Consider the following 22,242-nt stretch of genomic DNA (forward strand, 5'->3'; position numbering starts at 1 on the left):
GTTTCTCAGGTAGCAGTTTTATTGTAGAGGGAGGGAGTAGGTAATAAAATATAGGGAACTAATCTAAAAATTGCCAGTGGGTGAAAGGTTGTATTGTTAGATCTCTCTATTAAAATATCAATATTTGTATTTTATAGTGGACAGTAAATGTATACAAATGTTTATGGCAATTTGTTCAATGATGAACATACACAGAGCTGTTGAAATGGTGAGTTTGGTCTTTTAGCTCAAACTGGCCACAAATCAATGGAGCTACAATGACCACTAATCGGATGTCAAATGGGACTGGCGGAAAATGAGGGTGTAAAAAGTCCACATTCTGACAGTGTGTGCAGACATCAACCTGACCACACTAGTTGCTGGGTGACCAAATTGAACAGTGACACTGATTCTTGTCGACAAGTGAAGAGTTCTGCCCATGTATGGGTATCTTCAAGGATAAGAAGGGCAACAGTTCAGAAAGCAGAATGACTACTAACCAGAGCACCCAGAGTAAACCCACACAAACAAGGAGAGCATACAAAATCCACAAAGATAGGGCCTTGATTGGCCCCAGTGCTGTGATGCAGCAAAGCCAACACTGTGCCACTATACCATGCAAAAAATGATGGTAAAACTGTGGCCTAGGTGCTCTTTAAACAGAGTCCGTAATAATGTTTTTGGTCTATCCTAGGATCCTGTTGTATCTGAAACATTGAAATGAAATCACTTATAGCTACTAAAGAAAAATCACAGGAGCTCTGTTTTCATCCTTTTGTGTCATTTTTACTTTAATGTGTTCTTTCTTTTATTTTTTGCCACCTAAAGTAAACCTTTCAAGCACCTACTAGGATGTTTATATGTCCAACAACATTCAAACATCACTTCACTACAATGTGCAGTAGTTGAAATGACCCATTTCCTACTGTATGTACGTTTCCAATTAATGTTGACATTTGTTTCTATATTAAAACAATCGGTGTTATAGTATATTAATAAGATTTTTTTGATGGATTAGCACTTCATACTGTTCACTACATATGTCCTAGAGTTTGTACCACTTTAAGCCATAGTAAATAAATAAATTGTGCATTAATAATTGTGCACCAAGCAGTCTCATGCTGCACGACGCATCGGCACTGACTCCATGCTCCATGGTTTACAATGGTTAAATTGGCTAATAGTTCCAGTACCGCAGCCAAACTATGTGCTGTGTAAACTGCCTCAATGAATCTTTGGCCATGTTATTTTAGGTGAATTGCCTGGAAAAAAACATATATAGAGAAGAACAGCTTTCCTGTTATTTAAGTGTAGTAACCAGACAGCTTTTATTGCACATTTGTACTGTTTCACTTTGTTAGTAAATAACTACCAATGTGTAGTATTACTGTACATTTGTATACAATTCATCTTTCAATTGCTCTCACTCTTATGAAGCATTTTTTGATCAACAGAAAAATTCTCCTTCATTGTGACCTTTTAAGGCAGAACAAGCAGTATGTTTTTAATATGCTTTTTTAAGAAAGTTAAAATGAAAAATAAAGCCTCATGTAAATAAAATATGTTTTCCATATCCTGTTTTCACTGTGCTTCTCTGTTAATGTCTTTGTATTTCTTCTGCTAAAGGGAACCTTTCAATAAGCTGTTGGTACAAGGACTCATCAAAGGACAAACGTTTAGACTTGCCTCGTGTGGGAGATACCTGAAGAGGAATGAAGTGGATATTAGCGGTAATATATTGTTTTATTTTTATTTATCCAGTAGAAATTGAAATATATGATGCTTCACAGGGGCGACTTGTGTGGGCAGGCTTCACAGGGGCGACTTGTGTGGGCAGGCTTCACAGGGGCGACTTGTGTGGGCAGGCTTCACAGGGGCGACTTGTGTGGGCAGGCTTCACAGGGGCGACTTGTGTGGGCAGGCTTCACAGGGGCGACTTGTGTGGGCAGGCTTCACAGGGGCGACTTGTGTGGGCAGGCTTCACAGGGGCGACTTGTGTGGGCAGGCTTCACAGGGGCGACTTGTGTGGGCAGGCTTCACAGGGGCGACTTGTGTGGGCAGGCTTCACAGGGGCGACTTGTGTGGGCAGACTAATCAATTGAGTATTATAAGGAGCTGTATTGCATTTGGCAAATTACAGCAACATCACATAGGACGCTTATTTTATTTTCCCGAATAAATGTTTTTGGTTATAAAAAAAATATATGTGTAAGTCTGCTTCAAAAACACTGCAGCCACAGAAACAATATGTACAACCAGTTAGTATTCACTAATAATAAAAAAGTAACATGGCCATGGATTTTTTTAACAAATCACAAGAAAAACAAAACTTTGTCAATAGAATGTCATGCTTAACTTGTACAGCTAACCTCTTCAGTATAATAACAGTGTTGTAGTGCATTAAGGATGAAAGTAAGGAAAGAAAAAATGGAGTACCCTTGAGCTATCAAGAGCATTTGTTATTGGTGCATGCTTCAGGGTTTTCACAACTACCCTAATCAGAGTGTGTAGATCTGTCGAAGCATCTTGACCCCATCATAGTGATCCACAGATCCTATGTCATACTAAATACCAATCATGCAATATTTAATAGCCTTTAATGCAAATATTGATAGAGCATTTAGACATATTGCTCAGTTTCCAGTTTGTCCATAGAAGATTCTCTGTCGGTCATCCTATGGCATCGGATATGGACAGATATAGTGTCCCCGGACAAGGAGATTCCTATTGATGTAAAAGTTAACATTTCTTTAATCTGTCCCTGTCCTGATGTCCCAAAATCTCCCTATATAGTGAAATAGTGGAACATATAAAGTTCCAGGTCATGCAAAGCAAATGTTGAAATACAATGCAGCCAGGATATCACCTCTGAACTCATCAGCATATAATGGAACTTGCTCATGTGATACTAAAGTCATGATGGCCACTGCAAATGGGACCTCAGAATTATTGAATAATGGGGTCATCAAAAAGGGGATTTCAAGAGAGCCCCAGGTTGCAAGGAAATGGTGGGTTTAATTTATTCTCATTTGACCAGTCTCATATGTAACTTCGGAAAGTCCTCTAAATAAATCAGGTGTACCAGTAAATAGCTAACAGTTGATTTTATAATACTTTACAAACTGATCAAATTGGCCATAGCAATCACTAGGGAAAAAGCATAAATTCTTATTCCAAGCTTTTTATAATACCCGAAGTCGCAATTTTTAGCTATTTCCTTCAATTGATGAACAAATCTCAGAGCTTTTCCAATTCATTACTATGATTATGCTGAATATTGACAACCTGCCACTGCGATTAGATTAATGAAATAGTAGAAGGCTTTCAATATTCAGCATAATTAAAGCGTTAACAAATTAAGTAATCACTTGATTAAAGACTTCCATATCTATACTGATTTGGGGAGAAAACAATTATTGCTGTTGGGGCACTCTGGAGACATGAAGGAAAATGCAATATCGTTTGGAATTCACCTAACAACTCCAGAATGGTTTCCAAATGTCAGATTATTCTAGAACTAGCCCATTTTGCTGGTAATGTAAATCTCTATGGATCAAGTTTCTCTTGTTCATATTATGTATTTATTTTTGTTTCCTCTCACTGGTTTTAAACTAATATTGAGTGTCTGAAACCAGTCAGTTTACATTTTCGATTTGCAAGATCAGTTTTACTAAATCGATCATTCATATATCCACCTGTTCTACATATATCACTAAGAAATGTGTGATGTTTGCCCATTTTGTTCTGGTAGTTTGGGAAACTGGTGATTTATAAGTTTATTTGCCTTCAATGGATTTGATGGTTAGGAATTCATTCTGTAATATCTAAATAAAAAAATAGCATTTAGAAGAATAACCCCATCCTCCAAACCCTCCAAATCTATCTATTGATATACAAAGGGTATTTTACAATCCGTCCTGCTTTATAGTAAAATTGCTTTGGCCAAGACTGACCTCTGAATCCCTGCTTCTTACAATTGCAGATAAATTCAGAGATTTGAGCCTGTATGATATAAGTGTCTCTTGTAGGTACAGGGATGAGGAGAGAACAAAATAAATAAAGTGCTCTGGGCAAGGTCAAAGTGTTGTAATCAAGAGACATGCGTCAAATTCAATACCCTCCTAATAGTGTCAGTAGACACTGATGTCCAGGAACAAAGCTTGTCTGGTCTAGAGGGATCAAGCTGGGAAGAAGATTATTGAGCTTAAAACTGATTGTATTATTATTTGGCATGTTGATGCAACTGAACGACGACCGCTATAAGCATGTGTGTACAGACGTCTTCAAATGTCCCTAACAGGTCCCATTGATACCGAAAGTGATTTAGACATGCAACCCAACAGGTTAAATGGCCAGGTCTCATCCATTATGGACACATATTGGATGCTGATTCTAATCCACACTGTTTATGACTATGTAATACTGGCCACAAAGTGGTGTATGCAGAAAATTATGTTTAAGGAAAAACAGAATGACTGTAGCTTTAATTGGCTGATATGCACCATACACCAGTGGAGAACTTACTTTGTGTTGTTTGCAGCCTAAAAATTCATCCCTAAGGGAAAAAGTATACATTGAAAGGCTGCATTCTCATAAATATGGCTGCCTCTACTTTCTCTAGTTATCAGGAGCACTTATGTATACAATATTGTAATTTTGCTAAAATGTATATAAATGCTGCGTATATACCTATGGCTTATCTTCCATTTTCACATCTACACATTTTTATGTATGTGTGAAAAGGCTCTTATTTCAAAGTGTTCTACCAGGTGGAATCCCTACTAAAGTGTCACTGATGATTACACAACGGCTTATAACCCAACTTTACGCCACATGAACCTTGTTCATTTGTGTGTCTTGAAGGATCGGAATATTTTCATGTCGAGACCAGGGAGAAACTCCAGGTAACATGGGAGAAGATGAGCAAATCCAAACACAATGGAGTGGATCCGGAGGAAATGGTAGAGAAATACGGCATTGACACTACTCGTCTGTATCTTTTATTTGCAGCCCCTCCAGAGCAAGACATATTATGGGATGTAAAGAGTAAGTAACCTTTCTTACTTTATCATACCACAATTAGAGGCATGTATGTAAAATAAACTGTCAGTCATATCACTATTGTGGATATTTATGTAAAATTTTTCCAACAATTGTGACTGTAGTGAATAAACATGACTGGTATAATCAGAATGAACGTGTATTTTTACGTTTTTTTTAAATATACCGCAATCATCTATAGACAAGATGCAACACAATAAGAAAGAAATTAAATGCAAATTTTAGATATATATTTGTCAAGACATGGCGTAGGAAAAGCGCAAGATTCTCAATTGCTTATAAAAAGCAAATCTGTATGGACAAATGAATGTTCCCTGATTTGACATTTTAAATCCAGTAGTTTGTGCAATTATATTAATATTTTGTAATGATAATATTAAAGTTTACTATTTGTTGTACATTCGCATTACAATTAATGGAATACTGTGTTCTGAACATTAAACTTTTGTTATTTCGAACACTTGAGAGAGTACATGCCCCTCGGTTTGTTCATCTCCAATCTTTAAGCTAACTAATTTTAGTCATTTAAAATAAGAACATATAAAACATTCATGAACATGATTTTTATTTAAAAATACCTTTGTAGAGTTCAATGGTTTGCAGTTATCTGGATATTTGTTGTTTTATGTAGTGCTTACCCAAAATTTACATTACTTTCGAACTATGCTATTTCCTAATTTTTTTCACACTTAAAATTGATTTACTGCTTACGGAAAAAGGTGAATCCTCCCTTTAGCCAGAGCCACGCGGGCTGCTACAGGCAGGTGTTTTATAGTACAGGACCCGAATCAATACAATTTGTCACATTTAAGCGGTGGGGTTGTGTGAAAAGGAGGACCAATCACACACAAGCTGCAATCTCCACGGTCTAAGATGAGGAGCACATATTTAAATAGGTAATAGTGCATCTTTAAAGACCCGTTAATAGATGAACCTGTTTGACTCTACCAATGATATGGATTTATGCAGTTTCTGTATTGAGTGCATAGTTGTGGTATCGGTCTGAACAAAATTCTCTGCTCACCATGGTAGTATTATTACAATGTATTTCAAACTGCTGTACATATAAGGAAACATAGTTTTATTTATATTTATTCGTATTTCATTTATACATAAAGACAGCTGAACAGGCCTGCTATTATGACCCATTCCTGCAAACATGGCAACTCACTCCTAGTATGAAAATAGATGTGCTGCTAGCGCATCATGCATGTGGCCATATGTTTTACCTTAATTTAAAGTAAAAATTTGTAATATAGTACATATTTTGTTATGTATATGTGGTCTTTATCAATATTTTCAGGTCAAATGGGACAATAATAATGTATTGTCTATCTATAAGAGACTGTTAATCTGGCAATATATGGAAACTTTATCAGAAATTCTGGTTGATTTAGACTAAATTGGCACAAAGTCACTGTATTTGTAGAAATCCACAATTGCCAAGAAAGATAAATCCAATTGAATTTTTTAGCATACCAGGTGGAAAATAATGATCAGCTGATGATTGCTAATTGTATGTATACAGTCGTCTACAAACAATTTGATTCTGCTGCATGTGGTTTAGTCTTTCAGCACAGCCACTGAGTTGCAAGGTCTATTCAATTTAGACAATTGCATGAGTGTCCAAATTGGATCCGGTCTTTGGCAAGCAGCCTAAACAGATGGATATTTACTTATATGACCATTTTGGGTTTTTTTCTGCCAAATACATATGGTCAGTGGGCCTGAGTCATAAAGTAGAGCAAAGCAAAAAATAAAATAAAAGGAGTAAGTTTGCTCCTGGACAAACGATGTTACAATGCAAAGGGTGAAAATGCTTTTTCATGTAGCACTCAAATACTTGACAGCTCTGAAATTTAAAGTTGATCTAGGATATGCCCTATCCCAACTATAAATCTGTCCCTACATTTTAAATTTACCTGCCCCTACAATGCAACATGGTTTTGCCAAGGTGCAAATTTGCTCCTTTTTGTATGCTTTGCTCTCCTTAATGATTCAGGCCCAATGTCTTCAAATGAATCCACAGACCTTCTACTTTCCTAAATATCAGATCAATCTGGAAATATCTGTTTGTTAATGGTGCCCTCTGAACTGTAATAGGTGTTTTGGTCTTACTACAGTTGTCCAGGTTGGTCCTCAATTGACTTCAATTGTTTAAAGTATTTAAATAGAAAAGTAAATTTAGACGTAGAAATTTGCTGAGCTCATTTTGAGATGTGGTGAAGTTTTATGACTGCCAGACATCTGTTATGAGACTGAAATATTCTTGACATGCACTCAAGGTTTAAGATTGGAAGACAGGAGTTCTTCTTTCACTATATATTTCCATTGTAACTGTATGATCAGAACCAGCTTTTCCTAAAAGAAAGGGACCACTTTATTCTATGAGAGTTTGGCAGTCGTTGTTTTAGTTTGTCGGTAACTGCTATTTTAGACATAGAAAAATGTATTCTGCTCAGTTCTTAGGTAATTAATCATTTGTCTTAATGTGCAATTATATTGCACTTATTATATGACAGTGAAAGTCTCTGGTTGTCTTGTTTTGATATAAAACTCAAAAGCATTAATATGTAGTACAATAAAAAAAAAATGTTCTGGTCTTTTAAAGCCCCACCATATATTATACAGTACTATACATTATGGGGATCATGATACTAAGAAATTACATTTGATGGCATGAAAAACAAGGTAAATATGGCTCTTCTCAATCTGGTGTGTGGAACAAAGGATTTAGGGTAGCTGAATAATAATTATAACTGTTGGTGGGGAAAGTGTCTGTGGCACTGTTGGGCATAAATATTATCAGCCAATATTAAAGCAGCCATTGGCGACTGGTAATTTTGTGTGGTATGATTGGAATGAGGAGATACACTAGATCTTGGAGACATTAAAGATGAACTAGTCATTGTAAAAATCTTAAGACTGTCATTTTCTGACAGCCATGACTGTGCTTTGCCATTTATCTTAACCGAATCTCCTTTATTTTCTGGCTGTGGAGAAGGTTTTTGCCTTTGTGCCGCACAGGTACCTGATTTTGGTACTAGCTTACTGGCACCAAAGCCAAGTGCTGCCCCAGCGCCTGGATCTTTCCTTAATTTGGTGTCAAATTGCAAGTGATTGTAATGCATGCTCATCAGTGTACATAACAAGAAGACACTTGTTTTCGGCACTTATCCTTAACACTGTATATCCGTGTGTATCTAGCAAAATGAAAACATGAGGTATTGGTTCATAATTTGATCAAAACATTTAATCTTGCATCCCAGCGTCAAGAGTACCTCGTTGTATGCAGGTCCTACACTGACCTATATGCTTCAAACACCATTAAAATGCAGTTAAAATGAGATGCACTCGTCACCAAGTCTAGGGGCTTACATCTAGCCAGGATTGGCTTGCACCCATCAGTGTGTCCCTCACCATATTGAGCTTACGCTCACCTTCTGCTTAACTTATAGCTCGGAGTAACTGAGTGCCCAGTTTCTTTGGCATCATACTCCGCGCCACCAAGGGTGCTGCGGAGATCACCAAAGAAAATGAGCTCAGTCCTCCATCGAGATGCGTTCATCAGAGTGCTCAGAAAAGGGGGTGCAGTGCTAGTTCTGCATATATTAGGCCTCATTTGGTTCCATTGTGGTAGCATGTCAGGCTTGTGGAAACCAATAGGGGACAGAATGCCGTACACCTGCCGTCCAAAGCTGTAATTCAAGACCAGGCATTATACAAAATCTGTGGTCTATTGGCTGCTCATAGTTACACTTTTGCACTTTTCCTGAAGGTAATTTTTCTTTGAGTTATAGACAAAGCATAGTATTGATTATATGCTCCATCAAATACTTTGTTTGCATGGTTGATTTCGTTTGACAATTTTTTTTATTATTTCTGATATGGCCTTTTTTGTTGTTTTTACAGCTGATGCAATACCTGGGGTACAGAGGTGGCAGTCTCGAGTGTGGTCAATAGCAAGCAAGTTTATTGCAGCCAGAAGCTCCTCATTTGAACCCTCTCCCAAACTTCTCAGTAAGAATGAAATAGCAGAGGCTCGCAAAATTTGGCAAAACAGAAATCTTACTGTTTGTAAGGTAATCAATTGTATAGGAGTTGAAGTGTGGGCTATATAATGGGTTCCCACTGATTACATTATTTAGTATTTTACATAGTGAAGAAATTGCGTTATAAATGTATCAATTACTTGATACATTTTGTATATTTAGCAAGGAGGTTCTTCCACTCTTGACCATCTTTCAGTCAATTTGTGCAATGTGGAGGAGTGATTTTGGATGCTAATGTCTTTAAGTTGATTTTACATTTCTATGTTCCATAGCAAAGTTGAGTAGAATTGGAAATTGTTAAAAAAGAGTAATAAAATGTGATAGTGCTGTCCAGCTTCCATAAAATATAATTAATATTGAGGTGTGTGTGTATAATATTGTAATCCATTATCCAGGAAGTTCTGACAAGCAGAAATATAAAAAAGAGTCAATATTGGTAAATAAAATAGAGAATTTTTTAAATGGATATAGTGGACCCGTCTGCAAAGTAGTGCTTGGACCCATCATCCCTCATATGTGACAAGAAGAGAATGATGAGGAAACCGTGGTAAAGACATGTGTTATATGCCCTCCCATTGTCACATATGCTCCCCTACTATTCTTCTCATCACACATGACCCTAACCACCACCATGGGTTCATACTCGCTGGAGTTAGGGCTCTAGTCTTCACAGCAGCTCAAACCATGGCTGCTCTATGTGGGAAGGAACTCTGTACAGAGTACCGGTGACTACTACTGATGATGGCATTGTCATTCTACACAGTTCACCCACAGATTGAACTGCTCTCTCCTACCTGTTCTTGCAGATTTGATTACCTCCTGTTGCTGGGGTCTTAAGCTCTGTTGCTGCGTGGCTGGATCCTGGAACGGTTGGGGTTTGTTTACAAAAGATATAGGTAAACTGACCTACTGGAAAATTGAACAACAAGTGAACACTCCAGGCCTCACTCTAACATTAAATCATTAATACCCACATTAAATAAATATGCCTCTTTCCCCCAACTATTCCTGTCATTCAATTATCAGCTCCACAATTAACACAGAGACCTTAAATGCCATTAATAGCCCCATCAACCCCTAATTGCAATGGACCATTTCCAAAAAGAAAGACCCCATATTAAAATAATAGCCCCGACCTGCAGATACATTACATAAATAGCCCCCACCAGCCCTCAAATGATATAAATAGCTCCCACAAAACAGCACATTACATTAATATTCCAAACAAGTACCCACATTACATTAATAGCAATATTATACTACATAATAGCCCCCACATAACATTATCACCACCCACACCCATTACATTAATAGCTTTCACCAACTTCCACATTACATTACTATCCCCAACCAGCCCCACTTCATTACATTAATACTTTACCCTACACATATTACATGAATGTCCTCTACCACTCCCAGATTACCCATAAATCACCCATAAATTAGCCTTTTTGCAGATGACTTGTTGTCTATTATTACCCTGTAGTCTCACTACCCAATTTGATGTTGGAATTGAAAAAATTTGGACACCTTTCTAATTTTAAAATCAACTATTCCAAATGGGTAGCCTTCACACTCTCGGTCTCTCCTACTACATTGGCAGGTATCCAACCTGCACTACCCTTTACCTATCAAATACCTAGTGGAACTAATTACCAAAGATCACCAGGCTTTATTTAGAGCGAACTTTGTTTCATTACTGACTATATTGCCAGTCGAGCTTCAATGTTGGGGTCCTCGGGTCTTCTCCTGGCTGGGGAGGAGAAATATTATTAACATTAATACCTTACCTAAGGTGCGCTATCTACTCCAGACACTCACAATCAATATCCCACCTAAATTGTTTGTGGACCTGCAATCTCTCGTTCGGGATTTTGTGTGGTTTGGGATGCCTGCACGAATTTCACAAGTTGTACTGACTAGACGCAGGTCACAAGAAGGTTTTCAACATCCTCTTTTCATGAAATATCAGATAATAATGCTTACTAGAGTAGTTGAATGGACACAGGCTTCTTTATCCAAGCAATGGGTGCAATTGAAGGTCACGAGATGGACATCCCTTCTCCTATTTTTCCATAGCTTTCCCAAGCTTCCTGACACTGCCCACCCCACAATTAGCTCTGCTTGCAATGCTGGGCAAAGTTACAGCGTTTATAGAATATGTCTCCTCTCCCGGTCTCCCTTAATGCCCTTGTCACAGAATCCTGAATATCCCCCGGAATGCCCTAAGGTAAATTTGGTCTCTGGATGAATCGGGAGATGCTCAGGGTTTGCCAGCTGATGGAGGGTGGCAAGATTTGCGCTTTCTCCACAAGAGTTGTTTGATTTGATAATGCACAGAAAAAGCTGTTAGTACAGCCTTCATTTTAAGGGGGTGTCCTGGGTGGAGAAGGGGCATGTGACCATAGTCGGTGTACAGTGTGGACGTGCCAAACTCAAGCGCACGCAGCCACAGCCAACTCTATGGCCGTGTGAGTAAACTCATTTTACGTCCGTATCCCTTGCTGCAGCTATGCGGCTAGTCTATCTTTCGCATTACAGCCAGGTTGCGCTCAGAATGCGTGTCTTGATGTATCAAGCCTACTATACTAATTATGTACTCCTGATGGAAAATCTTCATGACTCCCATCCGAAGTATATCAAAATGTAGGATCAAGACTTTAACTCTGGAAAAAATCTTGATTGCCCTGTTCCCTCTGGCCAGAGTTTCTGGTTGCTTAACTGCATGAGTATACCAATATCCCAATACAAGAAATAGCTCCTCAGACATCTTGATAATGCAGCCAAAGTTGTGACACCTGTTCACTGAAAGTCCCCTGCCCCCTTTCCTTAAGGAGTGGATAGCAAGAATTGTCTTCTACATGATAATGGATGATCTCTCCCTGTCCAGTAATGATTGTTTCCACCTGGGCTAGTTGGTTGCAATTCAAATTTTCCAAACAGTTTCATTCCCTATTCTCTATTTGAAATGTGAGACCAAATTAGAAAAAGGATATTGTCTGGCTTACAGGACATGTTTGGTTTAGTTGCTGGTTCGAGCTACAACCCGGTTCGGGGGAGTTCATCGTTACTACATTTTATCTACTCCCCTACACCATTTATGTTGACTTGATGCTGCAGTACTTTGAGGATCAAACCTCTCCCCTATCTCCCCATCTGTTTTGTAATTTGTAAGTGCTTTTTGAAGACTACATTGCATGGAGATCATGTGTTTGCGCTAACCTTTTTTTTAATTGGTGATTATGATATTTTTATGCTGTGCTTTGTCTTGAATTTGTATTTTTTTCTTCTATCTTTTCAATAAAAACATATTATACAAAAAAAATACTAACTGCTTCAACCATGCTGCAAGATGCTTGTTGATGTTGGTAAAGAGAAACCGCAGTGCATGATTGTACATGTAGGTTTCTGCCGCTGTGATTGCTCACATTGCTGTAATATTACTGCAGGCTTTCCTTCCCCTACCATGGCTTCATTTCCAGTTGTTAAAAAGCCAGAATTTATTACTCAGCTTCATAGAAGTGGCTAGGAAACACATTTCTAGGGTCACAAAAACAGACATTATTAGGAAAATATTAGCATTTTTGCAGATATTATTTAAAGATGGAATTAGTTTTCAAACTTTTTTGTAACAAAGAACCATACAGAGAACAAATGGCTATAGATTTGCCAATGGAAGATAGCATAGGAAGTAGCTATTTACTGTAAAGCTGTGAAATTTCTTACTATATTTATAGCTGGTGATGGCAAATTTGCTAATGGAATGAAAGAAATTATTGTATATCTAATGGTAACACAGTAAGGGGGAAATTGATCTAACAAGTTTTTTAAATGCCCATTTTTGAGATTAGAGACAATATTTCCTCTCTGTGAAGCCAAATTGACACATGTTACACTGGGGGAGGGGGGGGGTTGCCTTTCTCTAAAATAACACAATTGAACGTGATGGAACTGTTTTTTCTACTCTAACAATGTAACTCTGAAAGTACTGTATAATCATTTATTAAAAAAATAATTAATGATTGTAACTAATACTACAGTTGTATCTATGGGACAGATTCAGTTTGTGTGAGGGAACGCAATGTGTCTCCTGAACAGTCCACAGAGACACAATGCATCAGAGTTTTTACAGAAATCTCTGCTTATTTTGCCTCCAGTCCCATAGAGAATCGAGGGAAAATGAGCAGAGATTTCTGTACTGTATTAGTCCGCAAGTTGCGCAGCTTCACCTCGAGGCGGTGTCTGGTGGGACCTCGCGGCTAGTTTAATCTTCCCCTATATGTTCTACTGTTCAGGGTTTCAAATTTTCTTACCTGAGGCTTTGGAGGTGGGAGTGGGTTATTTTGGTTTCATGGTAGGACATGAGTCAGTGCTTAGTATTTGTGGACTAAGGCTTAATATGACCTCCTACCCAATGGAGAAATATTAGGAGTGGAATCTCCACCAGCAAACATTTGATTATTATAAAATGGAAGGACAATGACAATTAAGAAAGTGGAAATTTCCTTGTTTCAGTGCAACCTTTGTACCACAAGTTAGAAGTGTGTTTCAAAAAGATGCAGCCAGTAAACCATACAGGAAAATGATAAATTGATTCACCTGTGTTGAGAATTAGCCCATTGCTGTTAACTTCCATAAATGTGACTAATTGTAAAAAATATTTTTTTTGTTTGTGTTGCTAGGTAACCAGCTACTTCACTGAGGATTTCATTTTCAATGCAGCTATTTCCCAGCTAATGAGTCTAAGCAACATACTCTTGGTAAGTGCATCTGCTGTCTCCAATACTCCCTCCTTTACAAATAAGCGACAGTGACCTGTGATCGTTAATAATATGAATCTGAGGATTCCTCCTCTTTGAACAAGAGGAACAGATTGTTTAGCTTCTGCTTTTTGTTCAAGCAAATAGCGGTTTGAGTAATATTGTACATTGTCCTACAGACGCGCAAGAAAAATGTATCACTCTGCCAATGTTTTCTCACTCTTGAGAAATTATTCTCTGTGTTACTGTAGGGAACAAAGGATTTACAGTGTTTTAGACAGTGCCATTGGTGGCTTATTTCCAAGGCCACCTGTACAATGAATAAGGGTGCAGTTTAATTTAAATGGATACTATAGACCATTGCTCCTCAACCGGTGTGCCTGTGCTGCGAGATGTTGCTAACTGTGCCGCGGCGCATTGCCTCCAACAGGAGTAAAACCACAAAATTTATGGCGGTACATGCGTCATACTGTGGTTAACTAAATATAAGAAAAAAAAAAATTATTAGCTGTAATGTTAAATTTATCACATAAAAAAATAACAAATGTAATATTTGTGTATACATTTTATAATTCCTGCTTTTTTTTTATATATTTTTGGTTATGGTGTGCCGCGGAATTCTGGGAAGGGCTTAGGTGTGCCGTGGGTGAGAAAAGTTTGCGGAGCACTGCTTTAGACAATATAAAAGTTCCTGCTAAACGACAGGGTAGTTTGTAAAATTTACAATTAAAGGTAGAAGCAACCCCAAGCATGTAAATAATTTATTTTAAAATACCATGTATGAGGCATCTGTCTGTTCCTACACGTAGAAAAGATGAATGGGTCAGTGGTTTTATTGTGCCAAGCAGAATGACCCAGGTGCAGTGTAGAATCTTCGTTGGTGGTGTGCACATTGATTTGCACAGGAGCTGGAGTTTGTACCAGCCGAGGAAGGAGTTGGCAGACTGGGGTCGACGGAGTAATGGATTAGGCACACTGGTGCATCTAGTTTGGCAAAGCAGTGGCAAAATTATTGTTCATTTTGCAATGCAGGATTATTGGATTTGTATAATGTGGTAGAGAGAATGTATTTCCAGACATATATTTTGCTTAATGGAAAGGCGTGTACAGACATTTTAACTACACTGAAACACTTGAATCTAGCACCAGCTCAGGGCTAGTGGACATCGGTTCTCGTCCTATACTTAATCTGATTCATTGTGCACTTTCCACTTAAGCAGAAAAGTGCACTTTTAGGCACACTTTGTCCAATTTCAGAGACTCTTTCAAACACCCAAAATTACCACATACCTAAAGTCTCCTTACTTTCTTTAATAATTTAAGCCATAATTGCAGTTGTTTAGGCGATACATGAAAAAGTGTAATTTAGTGAAAGGGGTGCTTCTAAAGTGGTAGGAGGATGGACTTTGATGTGACTTTTCTGCCTTTCCTCAAACTTAGGCTCACTCCTGCTGTACCCCGGGAGCGTTGGCCAAACTAAGTGCAGTGCTGCAAATTCAAAGTGATTTGTGGTGCACATCCTAAACCACCTTCAAATTCATGTTTACTGACTGGAAGCGGCCATGATAATTATTGAAAGTGGGTTGTCCTGTGCTGTACATTTGTTTTAATGAATGCCCTGCTATCAGTGAGCTGTGCAGTACACAGCTGTACAATCGCACATACGTTTATTTGGGGTAAAACATTATTCTTCACTTTTTAGATGGTAACTTTCTCGCTTCCAAAAATGCTCTATACACCAGGTCTTTAAAATATGGGCTCTGACTATATCCATGCTGATTGAGGAAGGCATGATTGTTTTGGGTTTTTACCGCAATTCTTAGAAGGGCACTATCAATTGTAGAATATCAACTAATGTACTATGCATACATGAGTCATTTGAACTTGTGTGCACTACTTACAGTTCATAAGGTAGAGAACCAATCTCGGCACTCTCATGAAGCTTCAGTTATGCATGCTTGCTCCATAGATGACTCGCTTATTAAGAGACACTAGGTCAGGAAGATCTAAATGTCATATTACAGCTGTGACCTTCTATCACGTGTCAAAGGTATGACCCAGGGCCGTAACTAGGGCTGTGCGACAGGGGCGACCGCCCAGGGCGCAACGCTGAAGGTGGGCGCACTTTCGGAATATTTTAGGTTAATTTGGTTAAAATTGAGGGCTAGGGGCGGCATTTTTCTTTCTCGCCCCGGGCACTAGAATTCTAAGTTACGGCTCTGGTATGGCCTGTGGTTGCAGACATCTGGGGGTATGTTTACTAAACTGCGGGTTTATAAAAAGTGAAGATGTTGCCTATAGCAACCAATTAGAGTGCTATCATTTTGTAGAATGTACTAAATAAATGACAGCGAGAATCTCATTGGTTGCTATATCTCCACTTTTTCGAACCCGCAGTTAAGTAAATATATCCCCAGCATACCATTATCTATATTTATTTACGATGTAATGGATTGCCCTGTCGCTTCAGATGTGAGAGTTTGCCTACAAAGGCAAGCTGAATTTATTTAGGCAGATGTAAACATGTTCCATTAATTACTATTACTGGCTTCGCATATGGCTCCCGCACGCAGTATTGGCTCAATCTTGTCAATTACTCCTACATAATATATTAATTGACATCAGGGCTGCCCTAAAATTTTTTGTTAGATATGACTTTCTCTGAGACTGCAACACCCTCCCTCTGAACTAGCATGCTCACCTACCTCCTCCCTTATGTGCACTTGAAACTTTCATTTAAATTAAAAACTTTATTTTCATATACATACGCATATTTAGATCCTTTCTTGTTTCATTTAATTTGATGATCCCTTACATATATATAAATAAGTGGAACTTTGGACGTGGTTTTCTACTATTGCTAAAACCAATCCAAATGGTAATATTACTTATTTTCAATCTATCTTTGCAATTTATAGCACCTACATGTTGGTTATTAAGACATATTTTTGTTCTTTGTATCTTAATTTTGCATGTGTCTACTGTGCCACTAAAGTTCATATTGACTTCTCGGAGTACAAATAGTTTGTTACATATGTACAACATATTACTCTGTGTGGTATATTGTAAACTCACAGCATGTTAATAAAATTGTTGAAATGGAATTTCAAACCACTAATCAGTTACTTTAATCTATTTGTCACACATTGAAGGATATACTTTTGTTCAGCTATGATCCTTCTGCCACGAGTTTAAACATATGCCGTATATGTAACATACCTTAATGATTTCCATATGATATATATTTTGAAACAATGAAGGCAAGACAGCTGCTAGTACTACCGTCCATGGCAATCACTGTGCTATTTATGGGAGGTGTGTGTGAATGCAGCAGCTGACTAGATGGCTTCTACACTTGCCTAAACAGTTGCCACATTCACTAGAATTGTGACTGAACGGTAGATTTAAATCTCCTACCCCCTGCAGAGCTTCAGCACTGTAGTCTGTCTCCTATGTCAGCTTGTAAATAGTGGGAAGTGGCATGGATTACAATATAATGGTATCTCAGTAGAGTGACCCCCGTTAAATTGCTGCACATAGGGCGGAGGGCTATTAAAGATGTGGGCTTGTACTAAAGTGGACCGTCCCTTTAAAGAACCACTGAACTCTAATAATGAAGCTATCAAACATGAAAAATGAAAGTAATATACATTGTTCAATGACTTCCTGACTTCCATATTTGTTAAAGTTTTGCCACCCCAATCCAATACAGACAGTGAAAGCTGTCTGTCGCATCTTCAGGACTGTGTCTTGATGTGGTCTGATACAGGTCAAAAAATCTAAGACTGAGTTGCTGTGTCTGTGACATCACTGGGCCACACTCTGCACTTGTGCAAAGTGAGTCTACCTTGCTGTCACTGTTTTTTTCGTTGGAGAAGCACCTCCATCCTAACATTGCCACTTTCTGCAGAAGAGTAAATGAGGGCAGGGTAGAGATATGTATAAACGCTCCTGTTAATTAATGTACAAAATTGAGATCAGTAATACTCAGCCTTTGATATATATTAATGCCAAAACTTGGCTTGTTCTTTAATATCGCCAGACATTATTGACTAATATTGTTTACATGTCAAAAGATGGCTGTATTGGAATTAATTTAAGCCTTCTTTTAAACCAGAACTCTATTCTCTAGTACCTGTCTGGCTTAAGTAACTGTGCAGAACAAAGAAAAACTACACTCAAAATGAATTAGCGTTAAAAAGTAGTGCTGTCTTTATGCTCACCATTATACCATAAACCACTCCTGTCAGACTCCATTCTGAACAGTCAGGCAAAGATTTTTTAAAATGCTAATTCACATTTTTCAAATGCAAAACTTTAGTAAATCACTCTCAAATTTTTTTTAAAGCGCTGTTTATTGAACGAATATCTAAAACATTGATACATGTAAAAAGAGGCATGTTACATAAAGGGATTACAGAAGTGTTAACACTGGACAGAGCATAAAAAGAGGATTCTGGTATAGTTTCCACATATATGTGTCATAGAACATCATACAGTCATAATAGGCAGCATGTGGTGCCATTGGGTTTGAGTTGATTGATGGGGAGACGGTGTATGTGGTGGGGTGGTGGGAACAGACATACCTTCTGAACTTTAAGCTTAAAGTTTGTTCTGGGTAGAGGTTAGGACCCATCTACTGAGTACATATAAAATCTAAAGGGCAATCTTTCATTTCTGGCATAATGCATGTATTGTATACAGATGCCATATGAAAGGCGTGGACTATGGCATTTTATGCAACAGTGGTGAGAAGGAGGGGCAGCTAAAGTAATCTAGAGGGCAGAAAGTTAAATCTAGGCTTCTAGGCAAGCACAGTAGGTGGAATGTTTATCTAAAGACACAAACTATTCCACTGTTACCAGAAACAACCAATTATGTTTTGTATAATCAAATAATCCTGGATTAACAAGGTACATTTTATGTTAATGTGGCTTCAATTGCAGTTTCTCTATAATTGTGCTTAGTTTTCTGTATCTATTCTGATATTATGGTTTTTTTTTATAGTTTGAGGCTCTTTAATTAAGATCTCCACTAATAGAAATGGTTATTCACCATGCTCAATTATATTGTTTGCTTAATTTAGAAGCGCTTGTTGAAAAGTAGAAAGCAGATAATAGGAAATTATGAAAAGGGATTTGATTCTATTGTACATTTTCAACAGATTTCAGAGGTTTTGTTTTTTTTTTGTTTTATAAATGTAGCTATGATTTTGTCTGCATTTTATAATTGTTACATGGAGGAGGTAGGTGATGAACCATGAAGGATTAGACAACAGACATCTATTAAATGGCAAGATGTTTCTGTAGCTATCAAGATTCTGTTGTTATGTCTGTTTCCATCTTGAGTTTTATATAGCTCACGGATTAAAAGGCTCTCAACCTTAACAGGAACATAGAAAACATTTTTGCCTGTTATCTTTATGGGTAATACAGTGCTAGCTAAGCCCCTGGGAGTAGCAGAAATAAACATTTCATGGGAAATGTAGCACAGTACAAAACTTTCTCCTTCTTATTTTAGTTAAAGTGTTTATGTGAGAGCATGGTTATGACAGCACGTAATACAGAAAGTTAATCATTTAAACTAATTCCATAGCATTTTTTTAAGTAACCCTTGGACATTTCACATTAACATTCTTTCCTCTATAATATACACTAATAATAGCAGTAATTTGTGTAGTAACTTATGATGCATTAAGGGTGGATCGCTTTCAAAGGCTGCTGTAATACAATGTATCTATCACCTCTTGTCCACGTGCAGAAAAAGGAAAGAGAAATCCCCAGGTATCACATCTAATTTCAGTCTTCTTTTAATATGATAATATTCAGTTCATGCTAATTTTGCTTTATCCCTGTAGGAGTCCAACCAGGGGTGTGTTGTTAACAGTTCTTGCAGGGCTTATAAAGTGATATAAGTGCATATAACCTTTTGTGTGCATTATATTTCTTTCAGCTATTTTTGAGTGTTGAAGCCTTTTGAGTCAGTTTTGGCTGGTAGCAGTCAATTTGGAGGTGAAGATTCACTGCAGACGTGGACTTAAATATAAAGCATGACAGAAGAGGGAGAGTCTGAGAGTCTCTACCTAGAACAGGGGTTCCCATGTATCAGGACCCAATTTATGGGTTCACATGCCATTGAAAGGTGGTTGTCACAATCCTCCTTTTGCAAGCCAGTTTGTTTACAGCCAACAGATAACCGAACCATAAATAATATTATATCTTTTAGCAGAAGGCACCGATCTCCTATTTGTTACATTTATTACATGAAAATGAAATACATTATTAAATAATTGTGACCTATATCTGAATCGTAACATAAAAGTCTGAAATGTCAAGGTAGGAGTTTGTCAAGAGGGAAGGGTGATATCAGTTAGCATTGGTCAGCAATACAGTTTTGCTGTGACACATAATTTGCATAGGGTCCTTGTGAAGATGAGGACCTGGACCCAATGCATTGAGCTTAACCTACAAGCAGTGGCCAATGCTCTTGCAAGTTTATACCTCTGCAACGCTAGGGATGTGTGGAGTAGATCTGGTCCTTTCTTACAATCCATCATTACCTGCAGTAAGATCAGTGATTTACAGAGATAGATTTTCCACACCCATCTACCTTTATTATAGGACAAAAGAATGTATTCTAAACAAACTGCCATCCTAAGGTTTTCATTCTGAAATTGTAGCACATGTAAGCATAAGAGACACCTGCAGGTGATAAACTCCCCCCCCCCTCTTTTTCTTCCCCAAAACCCTCTTTCCTCATTGTTTGTCTTAAAAAAAACCATTGTTTCTTTACAGTAACATGCCAATTTTCTTTGTGCTGTTCATGCTTCCATTTATGTGCATTTCTGTTATTTAAAGTGAAATGTTTCATATATTTGTCATAAGAGGTCTCACTTTCACACTTATGTTGTTTTGAAAAACTGCAATAAAATTGTACTTTTCAAAAAAAAAAAAAAAAAAGAACCCTGCAGTCAAGTTCTGAAAAGAAGATTTTTACTCACCGTAAAATCGATTTCTCTTACTCCATTGGGGGACACTGCGAGACATTGGGGGTATAGTAGGCGGGACTAGGAGTCTAGGCACTTATCAAATTGTTTGATCTTCATACTCCTCCCCTCCTCTCCTGTAGATACCTCAGTTTTGACTAACCAAGCGTAAGAGAAAAAAACATACGCCATAAAATTCACACAACAGAACTATATACAGAGCAAGGGAGGGTGCGCAGTGTCCCCCAATGGAGTAAGAGAAAACGATTTTATGGTGAGTAAAAACATTCTTTTCTCTTTCCTACCATTGGGAGACACTACGAGACATTGGGGACATACCAAGCTGCCTCTAAGGGAGGGAATGCTCTGGAATGGCTGCACGCAGTACTCTGCGCCCAAAGCTCGCATCAGAGGATGCAAAGCCCTGCAGACTGTAGAATTGGGAGAATATGTGGACAGATGACCATGTAGCCACTTTGCATAACTGCTCCGCCGAAGCCCCATGGCTCGCCGCCCAAGAAGCGCCAACAGCTCTGGTAGAGTAATCTTTCAACAATACCGGGACAAGCAGAGATGCCCGAACAAAAGCCAGTCTAATGGTGGAAATGATCCAGTGGGTAAGCGACTGCTTGGAAACAGGCCAACCCCGCTTTTGAGCATTGTAAAGAACAAAAAGGTCCTATGTCTTACAGACCGAGGCCGTGCGGTCAACATAGTATGAAAGCGCACGAACCACATCCAGCAACTGTAACTCATCACTTGAAGAAGAAGGAGGAGGACGGGAAGCTGGGACCACAATCTTGATTTAAGTGGAACCTGGACACTACCTTTTGAACAAAGGAAGGTTTGGTGCGAAGAACTGCTCTATCTTCGTGAAAAATCAAGAAAGGAGAGGTGCAGAAGAGTGCTGCTAATTACGACACTCTAAGAGCTGACGAGATAGCCAGGAGGAACACCATTTTCCAAGTGAGATGGCGTAAATCAACCGAATCTAGAAGTTCAAACGGCATTGAGCACCAAATTGAGGTTCCAAGGCTCTATTAGATGTACGAAGGACCCCCTGGAAGAAGGTCTGAAAATCCCTGAAGGTCACAAGCTAACGCTGAAAATAAATGGAGAGCACCGAGACCTACACCTTAAGAAACCCCAGATGGAGCATTTTTCTAGGCCGGTCTACAGGAAAGTCAGCAGTCTAGAAAGTGTAAACCTGGATGTGTGGAGACCTTGGGACTCACACCATAGAATATTTTATCGGGTTTTATTTATTTTATAATATTTAATATTATTATATCGGGTCTTCCAGACCTGATGATATATGGCTGAGGAGGACATTTTCCTGGCCTTGATCAGTATACCAATAACGTCTCACAAAAATCCCCTGGCCCTGAGAATCATGGTTTCAACA

General features: G+C 38.3%; 1 protein-coding gene across 5 annotated transcripts in view; it reads left to right on the forward strand.

Annotated features, from left to right (window-relative positions):
• LARS2 (leucyl-tRNA synthetase 2, mitochondrial) overlaps nt 1-22,242 on the forward strand; it is a 141,247-nt gene that overhangs the window by 103,607 nt on the left and 15,398 nt on the right. For 3 of the 5 annotated variants that reach the window (XM_075212501.1, XM_075212504.1, XM_075212502.1), the window contains 4 exons: nt 1,606-1,709; nt 4,843-5,025; nt 8,953-9,122; nt 13,775-13,852. In XM_075212501.1, coding sequence (XP_075068602.1) covers nt 1,606-1,709; nt 4,843-5,025; nt 8,953-9,122; nt 13,775-13,852 — 535 coding nt within the window. The remainder of the gene's footprint in view (nt 1-1,605; nt 1,710-4,842; nt 5,026-8,952; nt 9,123-13,774; nt 13,853-22,242) is intronic. The other 2 variants (XR_012692787.1, XR_012692786.1) reach the window with 1 other exon arrangement.

This window comes from Mixophyes fleayi, chromosome 5, assembly GCF_038048845.1.
Source record: "Mixophyes fleayi isolate aMixFle1 chromosome 5, aMixFle1.hap1, whole genome shotgun sequence".
Lineage (NCBI taxonomy): Eukaryota > Metazoa > Chordata > Amphibia > Anura > Limnodynastidae > Mixophyes > Mixophyes fleayi.